This window comes from Orycteropus afer, unplaced genomic scaffold (genome assembly GCF_000298275.1).
Source record: "Orycteropus afer afer isolate SDZICR_OR568_19922 unplaced genomic scaffold, OryAfe1.0 scaffold00271, whole genome shotgun sequence".
NCBI classification, from domain to species: domain Eukaryota; kingdom Metazoa; phylum Chordata; class Mammalia; order Tubulidentata; family Orycteropodidae; genus Orycteropus; species Orycteropus afer.
This window is the reverse complement of record NW_006921858.1, coordinates 459,666-483,496: the sequence shown is the minus strand read 5'-3', so window position 1 is coordinate 483,496 and position 23,831 is coordinate 459,666. Positions and strand designations below refer to the sequence as shown.

The 23,831-nt window shown below is 36.9% G+C and overlaps 1 protein-coding gene across 1 annotated transcript in view; it reads right to left on the bottom strand.

Annotated features, from left to right (window-relative positions):
- DYNC2I1 (dynein 2 intermediate chain 1) overlaps positions 1–23,831 on the bottom strand; it is a 163,591-nt gene that overhangs the window by 59,955 nt on the left and 79,805 nt on the right. Inside the window, exons 12-15 of the mRNA XM_007950401.1 lie at positions 18,649–18,778; positions 10,318–10,429; positions 8,474–8,562; positions 6,662–6,791 (exon numbers count right to left, since the gene is read on the bottom strand). Coding sequence (XP_007948592.1) covers positions 6,662–6,791; positions 8,474–8,562; positions 10,318–10,429; positions 18,649–18,778 — 461 coding nt within the window. The remainder of the gene's footprint in view (positions 1–6,661; positions 6,792–8,473; positions 8,563–10,317; positions 10,430–18,648; positions 18,779–23,831) is intronic.

Genomic DNA, 23,831 nt, shown 5'->3' with positions numbered 1-23,831 from the left:
TTGGACTTGTTTTAATTGTCTTTAACTTCAAGTTGAACTTGCATATGAGCAGTTGATGGTCTGTTCCACAATCAGCTCCTGGCCTGGTTTTGGATGAAGATATTGAGCTTTTCCACTGCCTCTTGCCACAGAGTCAGTCTGATTCCTGTGTTTTCCATCTGGTGAAGTCCACATGTAGAGCCGCCATATGTGTTTTTGAAAAAAGGTGTTTGCAATGAGTAAGTCATTGGTCTTGCAAAATTCTACCATGCAAGTTCCAGCATTATTTCTGTCACCAGGGCCAAATTTTCCAACTACCGGTGATTCTTCTTTGTTTCCAACTTTTGCAATCCAGTCAACAGTGATAATTAACACATCCTGATTGCATTGCAGAAGTTGATAAAAATCTTCAATTTCCTCATCTTTGGCTTTGGTGGCTGATGCATAAATTTGAATAATAGTTGTATTAACAGGTCTTCCTTGTAGATGTATGGATATTATCCTATCACTGACAGCATTGTACTTCAGGACATATCTTGAAACATCCTTTGTGATGATGAATGCCATGCCATTCCTCTTCAAACTGTCATTCCCAGCATAGTAGATCACATGGTTGTCTGATTCAAAATGGCCAAAACCAGTCCATTTCAGCTCGCTATTGCCGAGGGTATCAATCTTTGTGTGTTCCATTTTATTTTGACAACTTCCAATTTTTCTAGATTCATACTTCATACATTCCATGTTCCAATGATTAATGGATGTCTGCAGCTGTTTCTCCTCAATTTGAGTAGTGCCACGTCAGCAAATGGAAGTCTCAAAAGCTTTACCTTATCCATATGAGTAAGGCTGGGTTTACTCTGATGATGCAGCTCTTTCCCAGTCCTATTTTGAAAGCCTTCTAACCTAACCAGACTATTCATAAAGTTGCACGGTAATGTATCAAACAGTGTTTCTTTGCTATTCATAAGGTTTTCCCTGGCCAATTCTTTGAGAAGTGGATGGCGTCTTCCTTCTTCCTAGTCTTTCTCAGTCCATAAGCTGGGCTGATCCCTGTGCACCATGTGCAACCCACTGGGTTTGAAACACCAGTCGCTCAGCCTCAAAACTCACATCAACACATCACCATGGCAGGACAAACCAACAGACAAGTTCAAGTTTGTCTACCTGTTGGAAACCTCTCCTACCACCCTTACCTGGGTCCCTGTGGCTGACTTATTCACTGGACCTTTGTTTTCACCAATGCCTTCAGTGCAGCGTGGGCTTCTTCCTTTGGTATCATTGGTTTGTCATCATATGCCACCACCTGAAATGAATGAACATCAACCAATTCTTTTTGGTACAGTGACTCTGTGTATTCCTTTCATCTTCTTTTGATGCTTACTGTGTTTCATTCAATATTTTGCCCATAGAATCCTTTGACATTGCAACTCAAGGCTTGAATTGAGAAATACCAAGCAAGTTCTTCCTTTTTTATTTTCTAACTCTAATCCTTTGCACATTTCATTATAATACTTTACTCAGTCTGCTCAAGCTGCCCTTTGAAATCTTCTGTTTGGCTCTTTTATTTCATTTCTTCTATTTGCTTTAGCTACTCTCCACTCAAAAGCAAGTTTCAGAGTCTCTTCTGACATCTGTTTTGGTATTTTCTTTCTTTCCTGTCCTTTAAATGACCTTTTGCTTTCTTCATTTATGATGTCCTTGATGTCACCCACAACTCATCTGGTCATCAGTCATTAGTGTTCAATGTGTCAAATCTATTCATGAGATGGTCTCTAAATTCTGGTGAGATATACTCAGAGTTGTATTTTGGCTCTCATGGGCTTGTTTTTTCTTCAACTTGAACTTGAAATTGCACAGGAACAATTGATGGTCTGTTCCACAGCTGGCCCCTGGCCTTAATATTAAGCTGCTCCATCATCTCTTTTAAAGATGTAGTCAATTTGATCCCTGCATATTTCATCTGGTGAGGTCCACATGTATAGTAACCATTTACGCTGTTGGAAACAGGTATTTGTAATGAATATTTGCAGAATTCTACTATGCAATCTCTAGCACTATTTCTATCATCAAGGCCTTGTTTTTCAACTACCTACCAATCTGTTTCAAGGAGCTCTGGCGGCACTTTGGTTAAAGCATTGTGTTGCTAACCAAAAGGTTAGTGGTTCAAACCCATCAGCTGCTCTGAAGAAAGATGAGGCAGTCTGTAGTCTGCTTTCATAAAGATTTATAGCCTTGGAAACTCCATTGGGGCAATTCTAGTCTGTCCTATAGTGTCACTATCAGTCAGAACAGACTCAATGGCAATAGATTTGGTTTGGACCAATCCTTCTTTGTTTCCAGCTTTTGCATCCCAATCACCAGTAATTATCAGTGCACCATTCATTAGGGATATGCAAATTAAAATCACATTGAGATACTACTACACACCTACTAGAATGATTAAAATTTTCAAACTTAACCATACACAATATTGGTGAAGATATGGAGCTAACAAAATCTACATTGCAGATGGAAATGTAGAATGATGCAGTTTCTTAAAAATTAAATATATACCTACTATGTGATCTATCCATTCAGTTCTAGGTATCAAGACAAGAGAAAAGAAAGCATATGTCCATACAAAGGCTTGGACATAGATGTTCACAGAAGCTTTATTCATATTAGCCCAAAAACAGATGAAAAGATATTTTAAATTGTGATAAAGTTATGCAATGGAACAGTACTTGAGAAAAATTTAACTATTGATACATGAAACAACATGGATCAATATAAAAATCATTACATTCAATTTAAAAACCAGACACAAAAGACCACATAGTGTATGATTCCATTTACATGAAATTTTTGAAAATGAAACCAATATATAGTAACAAAAAGCAGATCCAAGGCTGTCTGGGGTTTAAGGGCAAAGGGAAAAATAGACTGCAAAGGACCAGCAGGAATCTTCTGAGAGTCAGGAAATGTCATCTATCCTGTGTACCTTGATTGTGTTCACATTGGTCAAAATTCACCAAATTGTATACTTTAAATGGTTACAGTTTATGATACCTAGATGAAATCTCAACAAAGTTTAAATGTATTCAGAAAAAGATGTTTTTTGAGACCAAAGACTAGATTCCACTTTCCTCCAGGTCTAGCCTTAATAGTTACCTCTCCTTTAGAATAAATATCCTAATTTCTTCACTCATCTGTAAAACTGTAAAATCTGTAAATCTGTAAAAATCCTTTCCTGACCTTTTATCCCTCAGTCTTTTAGGGTAAGGCTTAAAGGGGCAGCTTCTATTTATTACTGATAAAAATGTGGGGCTTTATTTAACTTTTCATGACAGAAGGTAAAGTTTTAGCAGGCTTAAGTTCTTAGCCTCGTCCTTAGGCTTATTGTTAACATGTTATTCCACAGTGCTACACCATTCTGTCAGTAGTTCAAATCTTTCAATGGTTTCCCATCTCAGAGTACCAAATACAGTTATTCTACAACATTTTTTTGGAAATGCAAATTTGTTTCACTGTGATTGATATATTAGTAAACTGTTTGACCACAATGTGAATTTCCATTAACTTCTGCCAATTTTTTCCATGAGAAATACTAGGTGAATGCAGGAAACTGCATCCAGCTGAACCAAGTTACATAAGAACACATGAAATACTCACACCCACACACCACAAACTTCTACCAGCTACTTCATTACTGCCTGTGTTAGTCTTCCCTCTGATTTCAGATAACCCTCCTTCTACCATTTCACAGTTAACCCACAAGATGAGCCCTTATTACATCCACTTTCACTAGCAAACTTCAGGCAAAATGCTGTAGTATCTTATAGTAGTTACATATTTCTTTTTTTTTTTTTAATTGTGATTTGAGTGAAAGTTTACAGAGCAAATTCATTTTCCATATAGCAGTTCATACACATTTTGTTTCATGACTTTGATTACAATTCCCATAATGTAACAGCTCTCTTCCCACTTCCTCCTTTTGGGTTATCTTTTCCATGTGTCCTTTCCTATGTATTCTTGCCCTCTGAGCTAACTCCCTGTGCAAATGCTGCCCTTCTGATCTCCCATGATTGATTATTCTAAGGAGTATATCTACAGGTATAAATGTTCACCTTAAATGACCATCTATTGCTTGCCTGGAAGCCATCGAGAGTGAGTTCAATTCCAGGCCTGAAGGATGACTAGGGGCCATAGTCTTGGGGGTTTCACCAGTCTTATAGTAGTTACATATTTCTTAACTATTTATCATCTGTCAAACTCTACTACCATTCTATTGCATTTTTTTTTTTATTACATTGATGAAGTTTTTGAGTGCTGTGCCCCTAACCCTATTTTTCCCATAAACTTTGATGGTTTTATTATGCAGTCTTCCACTGAATGGTAATTTTTTAGACTATATACTGACCAATATAAGATATGACCCTTTATTACCACTTTAACCTCATTTCACATTACTTTCCCCTCATTAATTCCACTGGCTTCCTCTAAACCAAACCAAACTGTCATCAAGTTGATCCCAGCTCACAGCAACCTCCATAGCATTTCCAAGGATGTAAATCTTTATGGAAACACACTGCCTCATCTTTCTTCCAGAGAGTGGTTAGTGGGTTTGAACCACTAACCTTTTGGTTAGCAGCCAAATGCTTTAACCACTAGACCACTGGCATCCTACTGTTTCTCAAAGATAACCAGGCAGGCTTCAGCTTCACAGCATTCACACATGCTAACCTCTCTGCCTGGAAGCTTTCTCCAGATATCCTTGTGACTCACTTTCTTACCTCCTTCTGGTTTTCACTCAAAATGTCACCTTCACAGTGAGGTCTTCTCTATCAAAATTTGTAAAACACACCTGCCTTTTAATATTTCCTTTCCTCTACTTTGCTTTAAGCAAATCACATACTTCAAATACTCCTAGAACAGTGCCTGGTACACTGTAGGCACTCACTGAATATTTGAATGAGCAGACTATATAGTTGACTATATCAATCTTCTACATGTATTTTAGTAGTAATGATGGTATTGATCAGATTTTATAGGAAGGCTGAGGTCTTACTACATCTGAACCACATATCTAAATACAATGTGAGTCAAGTCCTTTGTTCACAAAGGTGAGACTACCACTTACTTCTGCCAGATACCCCTCCTCCAATCTCAATTTCCTTCTTTTATGTCATATTCATTTTACTGAACAACAAAAGCAAACAAGACAAACCTCCACTCTTCTTTACATCCAAGATGTATCTCTACTAAACAAAAGTGAATTAAAGGACATTCTAGTTTCATATGTCTGTTTGTTGTCACTTTACTCTGTGTGAGCCCAAAGAACTGTATCAGCTCCTTAAGAATTAACCAACCAGTTGACATCAAATCAATTCTGATTCATGGTAATCCTGTGTATATCAGAGTAGAACTATGTTCCTTCCATAGGGTTTTCAATAGTTGATCTGTCAGAACTAGGGGCCTCTGGATGGACTCAAACTGCCAAACTTTCAGCTGGCAGCCAGGCACTTAACCTTTTACACCACTACATCTTTAATTCCTGTTTCTTTGTGTGTGGGTGTGCATGTGAAAATATACATGTCTGATGTTTTAAATGTCACGACTAAAAGAATTTGTTACTCTTCTAATATAATTCTTTTATCCCAATACTTGATGACCAGTTTACAACACAGATGTAGAAAACATTTTGAAATCTAGTCAGTAACAAGTTATTTCTGGAATATCTCCAGGTAAGCATATTTGCTGTCTTCTGAAAACAAAAATAATCTAAGAACTTGAATCTTTTAAAAATCAACAATGTTAATAATACGTTTAAAGAGGAGCACATCAATCTAAATCTCTCATTAGTAGGAAGAAACAGAAATATCTAGTAGGAAGAGCAAATATCTAGAAGAAGCAGTACTAAGTGTCTGGCTCTCCCAGTGCCCCTAAGAGCTGATGGGCATTGTCACACTCTAACCTGCTGAAGAGAAGCCAACTTCAGAATTTGCCCTCATTCCTCTCACTCCTTCACAAAAACGAGCACCACAACTGCTGTCCTCTGCCTCATTTCAAGTTTTTTTGTTTCAAGGAACAATGTTACTAGCTTATGTACTTTAAATTTGGTATTACAAATGCAACTTGTTTAAATTTAAATGATTACACATAATTCACCTCATGCTTGATATCATGTGCATCATTTAGGTTAAGCATTATATGTTCTATAAATATGATAGACTTAAAAGTCTAAGTAAACCTGTGTTAAATGTTGATCTTGTTCCTCAAACCTATACTTAATTATTAATAATACAATATTTACTTAAACCCTCTCTCTTAATACTTCCATTGTTTTTCTACTTTATGAAATTCAAAGAAACTGAATAACTGGACTAAAAAAAGAAAATATTATTTAAAATAAGAATAGAAAACCTCAGTTTCCACTCCTTTCAATAATGTCAATCAAATCATCTCAATTAAATTACTACAGGTCCCTCTTCTGATCATCTCATAACAGTTGTTAATAATAATTTTAACATACACATTTAAGAAAAAAAAATCTAACCATTTACTTTTGAGTTCTTCAGAAACTGAGTCTCTGTTCTATATAAAATAAATTTAGCACATTAATATAGAATATAATTATGAAAGATAATTTCAACATAACAGTTTAGTAGCTAGATTAAAAACACATTCAAGGAAGGTCTCTTACTTTGAAGGAATGGAAGGCTAGTGTTCAACTGAGAAGAAGTATCACTAAAACAAAGGGTGTTGTCTTGAGCCCTGAGGTTCCAGTTGGGTTCAGCAGCCACACGATCTTCTTCAAGCAAAACAGCAATCACCTTTCAAATACAAGTGATTATTTTTTAACCAAAAATTTTCAAATGCATTATCTTTTCAAAAAATATATCTTTTCATTTTAACTATTTCTCCAAATAACTGCATAGCTCCAAGACATCATAGTAACTATATAAAGAAGTCATACTGTGAATGGAAATATAATTTACTCTGTACACTTTCACCCAAATTTCATTTAAAAAAAGAAAGAAAAGCCATATTGTTCTGCATAATAGCAGAAACTGATAGGTAAACTTCCATTAACATAAGCTCCAGAGAGTGATTATTTAATGCCAGACATCAATTTTTATAATAATTGCTTTCTTAAAGATCACAAGGGAAGGAAAAGGGCTGAGCATCCAACTTTTCTTAAGTAAATAAGGAAGTGTAAAGAAACATCAGCACATCCTACCTCAGTCTGTCTTGCTGGGCTATGGTAAAGATTAAAAGTACACTGTAAAAATCACTATATATTACAATAGCATGATTATTTTTAGAATGGCAACAACAATAATGGGGAAGCAAAAGTACATGTAGGAAAAAAATTTAATGGAAAATGGACAGGAGTTGATGTAAGAATGGTTGATGTAAGAGGGCAGAGGAGCTTGAGAGATCAGGCATCCTGTCCCCAACCTGGCCTTGGGTCTCTTCTCACTGATTTCCTATGTCTCTCTGTCTCCTATTCCAACCCATCCTTCCTCTACACTTCAACCTGGACCCAGTGCTCTCTCTTCTTAGTTCCACATCAACTTACACTAAAACACAGGCTGATAAAAATTTTGAAAACTATGTGGTAGCCCATAAAAATCTTATTTCACAAACCACAAAATTCTTATACACTAGTAGCATTGAAAAGAATGTATCTGTGGCAGTAACAATTACATATACAGATCAGATTTTGAGAAACTGGCTTTTCCCAACCATATATCATGGTTTAACAATGCTCTACTATATATATTGATACTATAAACTCTGTGCTTACATTAAAAAACAATTATTACACAACTGAAAGATTTGAACTCTCACTTCATATTTGATGACATTAAGAAATTATTACTAATTTTTAGTCCTTTTCTTTTAAATATCATACTGAAATATTATGGAAAAAATAACCCGATGGTTGGGATTTGTTTCAAAATAACTGAAGGTATGGAGAATGTGTGTGTATGAGGTGGGAGATGGGGTTCAGGTGAAATTAAATTGGGCCAGAGTTGATAGCTATTGAGGCTGAAGATGTATAACAAGTACATCAGGAATTCATTATACTATTCTCTTTTTCTTTTATGGTTTTTGAAAATTTCTATAATCAGTGTAAAGAATTATGAGTTTATTAGTTTCAAATGTCCTAGATAAATGTTTGCCTTGCCAATTTAATATGTCTTTTTTTTCCAGTCTATAGTTTCATTAAAATGTAACCAATTAATATTATAAGGTATGAAATCCAGGTATACATTATTTTCACTGATAAGCATTTCCTTTTAAAAAATGCAAGATGTATACCATTTTGCACATAAGGGCTTAAAGAATGTGCTACTGACAGTTTATAAGTAAAAAATACTTGAAATGAGTAACTGATTTTGTTTATCCAAACCTAAAAGGGTACCAGATTTTAGCAGCTCCTCTATTTCTATGTATATAAGATTTTAAGCACTCATCCATTTAATGTAACATATGGCATAGAATATACCTGACAAGCAGCTCGGAGAAAGTTAGATAATCTGGGTGTATCAATCTTTGGTACAATTGTAGGATCAGAGATAGCTCTATTTTCACTACCTAAAAAAAGGAAAAAAAATAATCAATAATGTAGACTCTAAAATAGTTATACATTACACATCTTAAGAGCCCAAAGAGGTGTTATAAATGAATGGTAAGAATACTAGAAGGAAAATTAGAAAAGTTTAAAGTTTATTTTCTAAGTTGACTAGTGATAGCTCCCAAAAACAATTACATCTTATTTTACACTAAGTCATAAACTGAAGCCTATTTAAACGCATTAGAGAAAATAGTTAAAGGAATCTGATTTAATTCTTATATGTCAATCTTAAATTTAAGCATATTATTTTCTTAAGGTGAGGCTTAACCTGAGGAAAGGGAGCATTATCTCTGCCTGATTAGGATAATTCCTCAAGATAAACAATTCACTAGGAAAAAGTATTTAATATCGAAATAAATATAGAATAGTTGGCAGAATACTATTTCCTGGAAACCGTCAATCTATATTGATGGAACATTTTGTCATTTGTACTTAAAATATGAAAATTTTATTGAGTTCATGAGAACAGACTGTCCTCAAGTTAAAAGTAGAGTGTGTTCAAAAAGTCCATATATAAAGTGACTGTTTGAAATGGAAAATCTTTTACTTCTTGTTTAGGAATAAGAAAATGTTATAAATCATGGTCAGAAGCCCAGAGTAGGCCTCAAAGGCTGATCTAATCCATTTTGTACTTCAACAGTTTTATTATTAGCCCTGCTCCTTGGGCCCTCCAATCATTGAGCATTGCTAAAGCCCTGTGAAGAGACATCAAGGTGACACAAGAGAAGAGGGCTGGGAAGGCTCGGGCACTGGGTGGCCTCCAAGCACCAAAGCAGGAGGACTCTGGTGACAGGGCTGCCAGCTTTATATGTACATATAGCCTGCTGATGACTGGAGTGCTTGCTATTTTAAGTATTCAATTAAGCAGATTTTTAATATGAATCTAAGTGTTGGCTATTTTAAAGCAATCATTTAATAAATATGTAGCCACAGAATTACAGGATTAAGTTACATATTGAGACAATATAAATCTCTGGGTTTTTGTTTTTTTTTTCACTGACATAAAATTATATTTCAAGTGCATATATTATGCACTTAAGAACAAACTTGAAATTTTGATAGGTATAGTCATAGGAAACAGTTACAAATTAAAGTTATTACTTATGAAAGATATAGAAGAAAATAAAAAAGAGTGAGAAAGAGAAGAAGGAGCAACCAGAACATTACTGGTATGTTTGGCTTATATTAAACAAAATAAATAAATAAATAAGTGCTTGTATGTGTATGCACACACACACATATATAAACTCTTTTTGTTTTTTCACTAATTTACCATAGTAGCATAGTGCCTAAGGCACTTGACTGCTAACCAGAAGGCTGGCGGTTCAAACCTACCAGCCACTCCTCGGAAGGAAGACAGGGCAATCTACTTCCATAGTGATACTGCCTCGGAAACTCAAGGAGCGGTCGCTATGAGTCAGGTCTGACTCAATGGCACATAACAAAAACAACAATATAAAGTTCCAGGAAATTAAAATTCTTCAAATAAAGCTAAATTCATTATCAGTAGTAGCAATCTGGTGTGATCCATGAAAAGAATATTGAGCAGTTCCTTAGTCATATACTAACAATTACATCCAAAAACTAAGACATATGAAAAAGAACAAGAAAGATAGTTAGTGAAAAAAATCAAAACAAAAACAAACCAAAAAAAAAAAAAAAAAAAATAAAAACAAAAAAAAAAAAAAAAAGATCAAAAGCGAAGAAACATTTACCTCCAGATACAACAGTACTTTCTCCTGGATGCTGGGTCCATACTTCCTTTGTCTCTATTTCTTCCGTCTGAATGTCTCTTTCAACATTGTCTTCATTATATTGAACATATGCCTTAAAAACAAATGTTGCCATATGTTGCCATCAAAGGACTTTATCAACAAAGTGAAAAGACAACCCACAAATTTGGAGAAAATTTTGGGAATGTGTGTCTGATATCCTGAATACATAAAGAACTCCTACAACTTAATAACAAAAAAGACAAACAACCCAATCAAAAAAAAAAAAAAAAAAAAAGAAGGGGAGAGGGGACAAGAGACTTGAACAGATATTTCACCAAGAATGACATACAAATTACCAGCAAGTACATGAAAAGATGTTCAACATCATTAACCATTGTGTTGTTGTTGCTGGGTGCCATCAAGTAAGTTTTGACTCACAGTGACCCCATGAGACGCAGCAGAACTGCCCCCATAAGCTATAATCCTTACAAAAAGAGACTGCCAGTTCTTTCTCCCGTGGAGTCCATGGGTGAGTGGTTTCAACCCGCCAATCTTTCAGTTAGCAGATGAGCACTTTATTATTGTGCCACCAGGAATCCTTCATTGGCCATTCCAAAACAAACCAAAGCTACTGACATTGAGTCAATTCTGACTCATAGCGACCCTATAGGACAGAGTAGAACTGTCCCATAGGGTTTCCAAGACTTTAAATCTTTATAGGAGCAAAATGCCTCATCTTTCTCCCACAGAGCAGCTGGTGGGTTTAAACTGCATATCTGTTAAAGTTGAGGAATGCTTTAACCAGGCAAAGAATCATAAGATCATATCAATCAGTGCAAAAAAAGCATTTGATAAAATCCAACACCCATTCCTAATAAAAACAGGACAAGAGGGGAAATTCCTCAATATAATTAAGGGCATATACACAACATCAAGAACCAACATTATTCTCAGTAGAGACAGACTGAAAGCACTTCCCTTGTGAACAGGAACAAGACAAGAATGCCCTTTATCACCACTCCTATTCAACATTATGCCCTTTATCACCACTCCTATTCAACATTATAAGTCCTAGTCAGAACAATAAGGCAAGAAATGGAAATTAAAGAAATCCATATTAGTAAGGAAGAAGTAAAACTATCCCCATTTGCAGATTATGATTCTATACATAGAAAATCCCAGAGATTCAGCAAGAAATGTACTGGAACTAATAGACAGATTCTGCAAAATGGCAGAGTACAAGATCAACATATAAAAATCAGTTGGATTCCTCTATACCAACAAAGAGAACTCTGAAAAGGAAACAAGGAAAGCAATACTATTTACAATAGCTACAAAAATATAAAACACTTAGGAATAAATTAGACCAGAAATACAAAAGACTTATGTAAAGAAGACTACTACAAGATACCAAAAGAGACCTACATAAATGGAAGAACATACCATGCTCATGGATAGGAAGATTTAACATTATAAATATGTCAATTTTACCCAAAACCATCCATGGCTAAATTGCAGTCTTGATCCAGATTCCATTAATATTCTCTAAAGAGATGGAAAAACCAATCGCCAACTTTATATAAAAAGGAAAGAGATCCCAGATAAGGAAAGCACTACTGAAGAAAAACAACAAAGTAGGAACTCTCACACTTCCCAATCTCAAAACCTACTGTACAGCCACAGTAGTCAAAACATCTTGGCTCTAGTATGACAACAGACACATAGACCAATGACACAGAATTGAGAACCCAGAGGTAAATCTATCCCCCTACAACAAACAGACAGAATTCTTTAAATGGGGGAGAGACCGTCTCTTCAACAAACAGTGCTGGCAAAACCAGATATCCATTTGCAGAAAAATGAAACAAGATCCATATCTCACACCATACACGAAAACTAACTCAAGATGGATCAAAGATCTAAATGTAAAACCTAAAATCATAAATATATCAAAGAAAAAACAAGGGGTAAACTTAGGTGCTCTAATATATGGCACAAATAGATTATCAAACAGAACCAAAAATGCACAAACAGCAGAATATAAACTAGATGACTAGGACCTCCTAAAATTTAATGCTTGTGTGCATCAAAATACTTCTCCAAAAGGGTAAAAAGAGAATCTACAGATTGGGGGGAACATAATTGGCAACAACATATCAGACAATGCAGTAATCTCTAAAATTTATAGAAAATTCAAAACCTCAACAACAAAAAGACAAACAATCCAATTTAAAAATGGGCAGAGGACAGAAACTGACACTTCACCAAAGGTGGCCAAAAAGCACATGAAGAAATGCTCACAATCATTAGCCATTATTGTTGTTGTTGTTACATGCCGTCGAGTCGGAACCGACTCATAGTGACCCCTCCTTGGGGTTCCGAGGCAGTATCACTATGGAAGTAGATTGCCCAACCTTCTTTCCGAAGAGTGGCTGGTGGGTTTGAACCGCCAAACTTCTAGTTAGAAGTCAAGTGCTTTAGGCACTACACTACCAGAGCTGCAAATCTAAACAATGCAATATCACCTCATCCCATTAATAATAACAAAGTTCAGTAAGATAGAAAACAACAAATGCTGTCAAGGATGTGGTGAGACTGACTCTCATACGATGCTGGTAGGACTATAAAATGGTAAACCACTATGGAAAATGGTATGGCACTTCCTTAAAAAGCTGGAAACAGCAATACCATTTCATCCAGAAATCCCACTACTAGGTATGTATCCTAAAGAAATAAGAGTCAGGGCACAAATAGACATATGCACACCCCTGATTACTATAGAACTACTCACAACAGCAAAGAGATGGAAACTACCTAAGTGTCCATCAACAAATAAATGATAAATAAAGTGTGGTATCTATACATAACGGAATATTGCCCAATGATAAAGAATAATGAAGAATTCATTAAACACCTAGTAACAGGGATGAATCTGGAAGACATTATGCTAAGTGAAATAAGTCAATCACAAAAAGACAAATATTGTATGAAACCACTATTATAAAAAGTCAAAGAAAGGTTTACACACAAACATTCTTTGATGGTTATTAGGGATAGGAGGAGAGGGAAGGGGAATCACTAACTGTTGTTGTTGTTAAGTGCCGTAGAGTCATGTCTGACTTCATAGTGACCCTATGCACAGCAGAACAAAACACCACCTGGTCCTGTGCCAACTCCATGATTCTCACTATACTTGAGCCCATCGTTAGAGCCACTGTGTCAATCCATCTCATTGAGGGCCTTCCCCTCTTTTGTTGACCCTCCACCTTACCAAGCATGACATCCTTCTCCAGGGAACGGGCCCTTCTGACAACATGACCAAAGCAGATGAGACAAAGTCTAGCCATTCTCACTTCCAAGGGCATTCCAGCTACACTTCCTCCAGGACAAATCTGTTAGTTTTTTTATCAGTCCATAGTACTTTCAGCATTCTTTGCCAGCACCACAACTCAAAAGCATCAATTCTTCTTCAGTCTTCCTTATCCATTGTCCAGCTCTCACATGCATACGAGAAGATTGAAAATATCATGGCTTGTGTCAAGTGCACCTTAGTCCTCAAGGAGACATCCTTGCTCCTCAGCACTTGAAAAAGATCCTTTGCAGCCAACTTGCCCAGTGCTATACATCATCTAATGTCCTGACTGCTGCTTCCATTGGCCTTGATTGAAGAACCAAACAATGTGAAGTCTTTGACAACCTCAGTCTTTTCTCCATTTATCGTGATGCTGCTTATTGGTCCAGTTGTGAGGACTTTTTCTTCTTTATAATGAGACGTAATCCATACTGCAGACTGTATTCTTCAATCTTCATCAATAAGTGCCTCAAGTTATCCTCACTTTCAGCAAGCAAAGTTGTGTTGTCAGTGTATTGCAGGTTGTTAATGATTCTTCCTCCAATCCTGATGCCATGTTCTTCTTAATATAGCCCAGCTTCTCAGATTATTTGCTTGGCATACAGATTGAATGAGGAGGGGGAAAGTATACAACCCTGATGCACTCCTTCTTGATTTTAAACCCCTTGTTCTGTTTGAATGACAGTCTTCTGATCAATGTATAAGTTCCTCATGAGCACAATCAAGTGTTCTGGAATTCCCATTCTTCTCAATGCCATCCACAATTTGTTATGATCTACACAATCAAATGCCTTTGCATAGTAATCACTAACTAGATAATAATAATAATAAAAAAAATAAGTAATAGATACTTATTAATTTAGGTGAAGGAAAAGGCAATATACAATAAAGGGGTGATCAGCACAGTATTACTAAAGCAAAGGAAGACACTGAGAGGTGCAAAAGAGTAACAGACAGCAAAGGTAAACACTATTACATACACAATCCTACAATATCAGTAATAACAAACAACAGTCTACAAGTGCATACACAAGCAGACATGCATGCTGGACAGGTATGGGCAAGCAGATGAATGACATCCATGACCATCTATAGGTTTGGCAGAGGATATTTCTACATACATACTTGTATGTGGTATAAAGATACACATGTATATAGTAGAGCAAACAGGAGGCAAAGATGCAAAAACTTCTTAGCTGTAACCCAGTACCTTGTGAGAATGAGTCACTGGGCTTGGGGGCTTAGCACCACAGTTTTGGGGGGACAGCTAAATCAACTGACAGAACATAGTTCACAAAGGCAATGTCCTACACTCTATTGTGGTGAATAGTGACTGTGGTCTTAAAAGCTAGTGAGGCCATCTAAGATACAACTAGTGAAAGAAAGAAAAAAGAAAAATATCAAAGACACAAGGAAAAATTAGTCCAAAAAAAGGACTAATAAACCACACGAACCACAGCCTCCACTATCCTGAGACCAGAACTAGATGGTGCACAGTTACCACTACCAACTGCTATGATTGAATTCACAGAAGGTCCTGGACAGAATGGGAGACAAGCATAGAACAAAATTAAAAATCATAAAAAAGACTTGACTTGCTGGTTTGTGAGAGACTGATGTAGCCCCTGAGACTGTGGCCCTTTAGACACCTGCAAACCTGGAACTGAATCCACCCCTGGGGATCATCTTGCAGCCAAACAAGAGGCAGGCCTATAAAGTGAACAATAACACTCATGAGGAATGTACTGCTCAGAATAATCAACCATATGAGACCAAAAGGGCAGCATTTGCCCCCAAACAAAGCTCAGAAGGCAGAAAGGGGAAGGAAAGAAGGACAAATGGAAAAAAGGGAACCCAGGGAAGAAGCAGGAAGAATGCTGTAACATTAAGGGAATTAAAACAAAATGTTTATAAATTGTTGAATGGAAAACTAAATTGCTCTGTAAACTTTCACCCAAATCCCAATAAAAGAAAATATTCACATGAAAGATCTCAAAAATATTGGAAAAATTTGAAAAAAATAAGTGATAGATATCAATACATACAGTATGATATTATTTGTGGAAGTTAAACATTAAAATAATACTGTATAAAGTAAAAAGAAAAAAAGAATTAATGAAGGTGCCTAGGTGGCACAAACGGTTTGCATTTGACTGCTAGCCTAAAGGCTGGAAGTTTGAACCTAGCCAGTGGTCACATGGAAAAAAGTTCTGGTGATCTGCTTCTGCTAAGATTATAGTCACGTTAAACAAAAAACAAAACAAAACAAAAAAGATTATAGTCACAAAAATCATATAAGGGACTTCTACTCTGTAACACACAGAGGCTACATGACTTAGAACTGACTTGATGGCAACAAACCACAACAAGAGCTGTATGAAATGCTAACAGGTAAATGAATAGATATCAAAGTTTATTAGTGGATACCAGGGACAAGTAGGAGCTCTGGTAGCATAGTGCCTAAGGCACTTGACTGCTAACCAGAAGGCTGGCGGTTCAAACCCACTAGCCACTCCTCGGAAGGAAGGTTGGGCAATCCTACTTCTGTAATGATACTGCCTTGGAAACCCAAGGAGGGGTCGCTATGAGTCGGGGCCGACTCGATGGCACATAACAACAACAACAACAACAGGGACAAGTGGGAGGGGAAAATGAGGAATTATTGCTTAAGGTGTATTGACTTTCTGTTAGAAATAAGAACAAAATTTGGATAGTGGTAATAGTAGAAAGCATGGTGAACATAATTAATGTTACTGAATTGTACACATAAAAATGGTTGAAATGGCAAATGTTTATATATGTGTATGTATATATACACACGCACATATATATATATTTCACCACAATAAAAATTTAAAATGAAACCTAAAAAATGTGGTACATACATACAATAGAATATTAGTTAAAGAGAAATGAAGTCATGATACATGCCACAACATGGATAAACCCTGAAAACATTATGCTGAGTGAAATAAGTCAGACAGAAAAGGACAAGTAAGTATGAGCTCACTCAGATGAAATAGGCAAATACATATAAAATGAAATTTATTAGTGGTTACCAGAAGTGGGAGGAAGGGAGAAGGGGTACACTGTTGCTTAGGGGGCACTGAATTTCTGTTAATGGTGGTAGAATAATTTGGACAAGAATAATAATAATGGTTGTACAACATAAAGAATGTAATCAATGTCAATGAATTATACATGTAAAAATTGTTGAACTGGTTAATACTTTCTTATGTATATTTTACTACAATTTAAAAAATACAAAGATATATAGGTATTGACACTTAAATTCAGAGCAGTTATCTCCTTACTGAAAAGAAAAACAATTAAAATTTTTAATAAGCTAATAATGACAAGTCATCTTGCTGGTGTCAAAAACAAGTATCATGACATAAATAGCAATCATGCAAAGACTTCTTTTCTTAAACATTTGAGATATAGGACCTAATTTTCAGAAATGTTTTCAAAAAGTCACATCAAACAATTCCTACCCGTTGTGTTCTATTCCTTTAGAACATATCGACTTTGTAAAACCTAACCACAAAGTTCTAATCTCAAAAAGGTATGTTCTTAAGCAAAGAAAGCTTTGTTATTAACAGGCTTAAGATGAGAAAACAAGCGAAGATAGTCTATTCAAGGTCACAGAGTGAGTCAGTTGCAAAGCCAGGATTAAAACTGTCAGCTTCTTGAGTTTCATGCTGTCACCATCTTCCTATTAAAAGAGTATTATAATTGAATGTACCCAGCATATCATGCTAAGATTGATGCTACGGACTATCAGGAAAAAAAGGAGAAAAACTATCAGAGACATAACTATCAGACTTTTCATAATAAAATAAAACACAATTCCTGACTTCAAAAAATATACAATCTTTTTGGGAAGGTGGACCATCAAAATCAATAACTAGAAACATGATAACCCAAACCAAACCCACTGCCGTGGAGTCGGATCAGACTCATAGTGACCCCTCCTTGGGTTTCCAAGGGAGCTCTCTGGTAGCATAGTGCCTAAGGCACTTGACTGCTAACCAGAAGGCTGGAGGTTCAAACCCTCTAGCCACTCCTCGGAAGGAAGGTTGGGCAATCTACTTTCGTAGTGATACTGCCTCGTAAACCCAAGGAGGGGTTGCTATGAGTAGGGTCCGACTCCACGACACATAACAACAACAACAACATCACTACAGATTGCCCAACCTTCCTTCTGAGGGTTTGACCCACCAGCCTTCAGGTTAGCAGTCAAATGCCTTAGGCAGAAATGTGAAAGGGCAGTACAAAACGGTGAGGATGGACTGCAGCAACTATGGAGTAAGAAATAAAATTCAATGTAAATCTCAGGAAGCATTCACAAAGACAATAGCCTTGAACTTTGAAGAACAGATACATAACTGGAGAGAAGGGAGCAGGAAAGCAGAAGCAAGGGGAGAGACAGTCTGGCATACTGAGACCAGTGAGAGAAGTAAGTTAGAGAAACAAACAAGATATGACTGTGTATTATGGCAGACCCAGATTAGGGAGAGCTCTGGAATATAACACAAGCAATAATTACATATAAAGTGCTTTGCAATCATTGAATTACAAGCATTTTATACAGGTAAGTACGATTGCTACATCCTCACCAGGAACCCAAAGAACTGAATCTAAAATCTGACATTTTGTTTGACTTGAAATAAAACATAAAACTGTATTCAAAAGTTAAGAATGTAGTCCCACCATCTGTAGCCCATTACATACAGATTATTTATCGATTAATTCTAAATGTTTTTGTGGTATCTATTTAGATTTCTCATTTGCATAATCACTTTGAGTTAGTAAGTATCATGTGATGAAAAGGTGCCCTTTTTTTTCAAGCTTTAAGCTTTATGCTTCATATACCATTCTCAAATTCTAATATTCTGGAACAAGTTACAGTTAGGCACAATTTACTTTATTACATTTTAGTTGCATTTTATCACTTAGTTAATAAATCTTGTACTAACCTGCTTGGTATTTTTTTTCCCAAAGTTTCTGATATACATGTCATATTCATTTACTGGTGGTAGATCCAACAGAGAGAAAGTGAATGAAAAATCTAAGTCAATAAGCCGAAGTAGTTTTGTACTGCGTGTCCTTTAAAATAAATCAGAAACAAAACAAAAATTAACTTGAGTAATACACATAGGGAAATTGTATGGGAGAGAACAGTAGGAACCTTGTGGTTAGATGTAGGTTATTTTCAGAGATCTAGCTTTTGTTTGGATGTGAATTTGAATTATTTAATAAGGTGTTAAAAATAAATAAGTAAAAGCCAGTCATGTATGAGCAAAGATGAAAGTGTCATGAACCAAAAATACCGATTATTCCATTTCTGTGCAATTGAAGATAAAACATAATAAAATCATCAAACATATATGCCTAGAATTTTCATGAAAAGTAATTCATTTTGATTTTGTGAATTAGTATGCCTTGGCTAGAGAATTAAATTTTTATCATTCCACCTGAGCACCAGGTAGCATAGCTTTTTAAGGACATGCTCTGCTTCTTCAGATTGTAGTTTTCTTGAGACTGCTGTTGTTATTGGGTGCCATCGAGTCAATTCCTACTCATAGTGAACCTACAGGAGAGGGTAGAACTGCCCCCTCAGGTTTCCAAGGTTGTAATCTTTACAGGGGGAGCTCTGGTGGCATAGTGCCTAAGGCACTTGACTGCTAATCAGAAGGCTGGCAGTTCAAACCCACCAGTCACTCCTCAGAAGGAAGATTGGGCAATCCACTTCTGTAGTGATACTGCCTCGGAAACCCTAAGAGTGGTCGCTGTGAGTCAGAGACAACCCAATGGCACATAAATACACAACAACAACAACAATCTTTACAGGAGCAAATTGCCAGGTCTTCTTGCTGTGGGGCAAGTGCTTAACCATTGCACCACCAGGGCTTCTTCTCTTGACACTATAGTAAGTCTTTTTAATTCCCACAGAATTTTTACCTATGAGCAGCACTAGACACAGTTAACCACCCCTTCCTCCTTGATACACTGTTCTTGACTTGGCTTTCAAAACATTACATTCATTTGGTTTTCTTCCCACCTTATAGATTGCTCCTTTTTAATCACCTTAGAGCTCTGGTAGCGTAGTGCCTAAGGCACTTGACTGCTAACCAGAAGGCTGGAGGTTCAAACCCACCAGCCACTCCTCAGAAGGAAGATGGGGCAGTCTACTTCCATAGTGATACTGCCTCGGAAACCCAAGGAGGGGTCGCTACGAGTCAGTTCCGACTTGATGGCACATAACAACAACAGCAGCTAGTTACTGCCTTTCTTTCAGACACTCTTAACACAGTCCCCAGAATTCAATCCTTTTATTTATTTTTTGTCACCTCCTCTGCAAGGACAGAGATATTGATTTCATTTACTACTATTTGTGTATGGTGTGAGGGGTTCAGGTTCATTTATTTTCATACATATATCCAATTTTTCCAGCAGCATTCATTGAGAAGACCATCCTTTTCTGTACTACATTGCAGTGGCACCTCTGTGGTAAATCAGGTGACTATATATGTGTATAAGTCTGTTTCCAGACCCTCTACTCCATACATTAGTCTATTTGTGATACTTCTGCCAGTAACACAAGTGTTTACTGTACCTTTATAATAGATCTTGATATTTAAGTCCTCTGACTTTGATCTTCTTCTTCAATTTTGCTTTCACTATTTTGATCTTTTGCATTTCCATGTACATTTTAGAATCAGCATTTAATTGACACACATAAACTGCTAAGATTTTTATTGGGATTACATTGAATCTATGTTGTTGTTGTTGTTATACATTGCCAAGTCGATTCCGACACATAGCGACCTTATGCCCAACAGAACAAAACACTGCCCGGTCCTATGTTGTTCTTGTTGTTGTTGTTGTTATATGCCGTCGAGAGAGCCCGGTCCTATACCATCCTCGTAATTATTGCTATGCTTGAGTTCATTGTTGCACCCACTGTGTTAACTCATTTCATTGAAGATCTTCCTCTTTTACGTTGACCCTCTGCTTTACCAACCATAATATCCTTCTCCAGGGACTAGTCCCTCCTGAAAACATGACCAAGGCATGAGAGATGAAGTCTCGCCATCCTCACTTCTACGAAGCATTCAAACTGTACTTCATCCAAAACAGATTTCTTCATTCTTTTGGCAGTCCACAGTATATTCAATATTCTTCAACCATAATTCAAATGCATCCATTCATCTTTGGTCTTCTATAATCATTGTCCAGATTCCATATGCATATGAGGGGATTTTGGGTAATATTGAGAAGAATGGGAATTCCAGAATACTTGATTGTACGTACTCATGAGGAACCTGTACATAGATCAGGAGGCTGTCGTTTGAACAGAACACGGGATGCTGCATGGTTCAAAATCAAGAAGGGAGTGCATCAAGGTTGTATCTTTTCACCATAATTATTCAACTTGTATGCTGGGCAAATAATCCAAGAAGCTGGATTATATAAAGAAGAACGTGGATCAGGATTGGAGCAAGACTCATTAACAACCTGCCATATGCAGATGACACAACTTTGCTTGCTGAAAGTGAGGATGACTTGAAGCACTTACTGATGAAGATTAAAGACTATAGTCTGCAGTATGGATTACACCTCAATATAAAGAAAACAAAAATCCTCACAACTGGTCCATTAAACACCTTCACGGTGGATTGAGAAGAGATTGAAGTTGGCAAGGATTTCATGATACTTGGCTCTACAATTAACATCAATGGAAGTAGCAAAGACATCAGACGACGTTCTGCATTGGGCAAATCTGCTGCAAAGGACCTCTTTCAAGTGATGAAGAGGAGAGATGTATCCTTGAAGACTAAGGTGTGTCTAACCCAAGCCATGGTCTTTTCAATCACCTCTTATACATGTGAGAGCTGGACAATAAATAAAGAAGACTGAAGAAGAGTTGATGCTTTTGAATTGTGGTATTAGAGAAGAATGCTAAGAGTACCATGGTCTGCAAAAGGACTAACAAATCTGTCCCAAAGGAAGTGTAGCCAGAATGCCCCTTGGAAGCAAGAATGGCCAGACTTTGTATCACCTGCTTTGGTCATGTTGTCAGAAGGAATGATTCCCTGGAGAAGGATATCATGCTTGGTAAAGTGGAGAGTCAACGAAGAAGGGGAAGGCCCTCAATGAGATGGATAGACACAGTGGCTGCAATGATGGGCTCAGGACTGGGCAGTGTTTCATTCTGCTTTACATGGGGTCACTATGAGTCAGAGATGACTTGACAGCCCCTAACAGCAATGAGGAGACTGAAAATACTATGGTTGGGTCAGAAGCACCTTAGTATTCTAAGTGACATCTTTGCTCTTTAACATTTTAAAGAGATCTTTTGTTCATATCTACCCAGTGCAATAAAACACCTGATTTCCGGAGATCGATTCCAAGATGGCAAAACAGACAGAAAGTCTACACAGACCCTCTTCAACAAAGAAAAGGGAAACCAATTAACACAGACACAAAAGATAATCCTGGACCCCTAAGCCTTGAAGGGAAGGATATAGAAGTGGACTAAATCCCAACTAGCAGAAAAATTTGCATGGAAATACCACAAAAGGAGACATACGGAGCTGCGGTCTGACAGCGATCCTGACAGTACAGACAGCTTGGAGAATCCCGAGTGGTAGTAGGACCTAAGAATTAACCTAAAAATCAGCCCTGCTAGCCAGGGACTGCACAGAGGACTGCTCTAGTGGCTGTGGAATAAAAGTGGAAGCAGTGGGGAAGAGGAAGACGGGCTGAGGTGTGGACCTTGGCCATTCCAGAGGTTGCCGCCATTTTGAATGTTTACAAGCAGCTTCACCATTTTGGATTTTTAAAGAGACAGCGCTGTCCGAGATTACAGGAGCTTAAGAAGAGGTTCTACTTTCCAGTAACCCCAAGGACACCCCAGACCTACATGACAGAAAAGGTGCGACATTCCCCTTGTTACTCTTATACCCCACACCCATGTGGTAAAAGGAGGTGCAGCCACCCCCCACTCCCACCCACTTTATGGGCCCACAGGAACTCCATCCCAGTCTCTGTGCTTGGATGGAACCTGGGTGCTCTGCCCTGCATTCCGCCAATTCTTTTAATTTTTCCCTTTCTTTTCTCTGGTGTTTAGCTTGTATTTGTCTGTTTGAAACTACTATTATAATTAATACTTTTGTCCTTGTTACTATTCTTCCCCACCCAGGTCCTACTTTACACCTTTTTGTTTCTTTTCCCTGTTCCAGGTTAAAATTATTTTTTTTAATTTAAATTCTTCCCCGCCCCTTTTTTTTCAAGGTTAACGTTCTTCCTTGTTTTCCTTTTTTCTTTTTTTTTTTTTGCATTTTTCCCATTTTTTTCTCTCATTATTCTCCTTCTCTACCTTTTTTCTCTTAGTGCCCTATCCCCAGATATTACAAGTTTTCTTGTTTTTTTTCTTCTTTTCTCCCTTTTGCTTTTTTTGGTTACTGATCCTGTGTGATTACTGGTGTATTTTTTGTCCACATGCTTTTAGTTTTTTGATGGTTATTCAATTGTAATTTTTGTCTAACTGAGTGGGAGACAGAAACAGTCCCCATAAGATACAACTACACCTACACCTCCTGCAACTTCACTTACTGAACAAGAGCTCAGATATAGCCTCCTTCTCCACCAATGGGCCAACGATAAAAAACAACCAAGAAGAGCCTGAGTCACCCTTGGCTGCTCTTCACAAACAGTTAACAGAGATCTTAATACGATACCATGATGTCTTGGAGACAACAGACCATCACAGTCCACACAAAGAAGCAAGATAAAGTGGTAGAAACAAGGGAACAGGATACAGACCCAGAACAAATCCCTGAGGAATAAGCAGTATTGGAACTCTCTGATAAGGAATTCAAAGGAATTATATTTAGGTATCTTCGAAGGATGGAGAGACAGACCAAAGAAAACACAGAAAAAACCTTAGAACAATTTTGGAAGAAAATACAAGAACAAAATGACAAAATAAATGAAAAATTAGAATGGATTCTAAATCTACAGATAGAAATCCAAAAGATTAATACTAAATTTTAAAAAATAGATAACACATTGGAAGGGTAAAGGGGTAGAACTGATGCAATGGAAGACAGAATTAATGAGATTGAAGAAAAATACCTGAATACTTCTTTGGAAA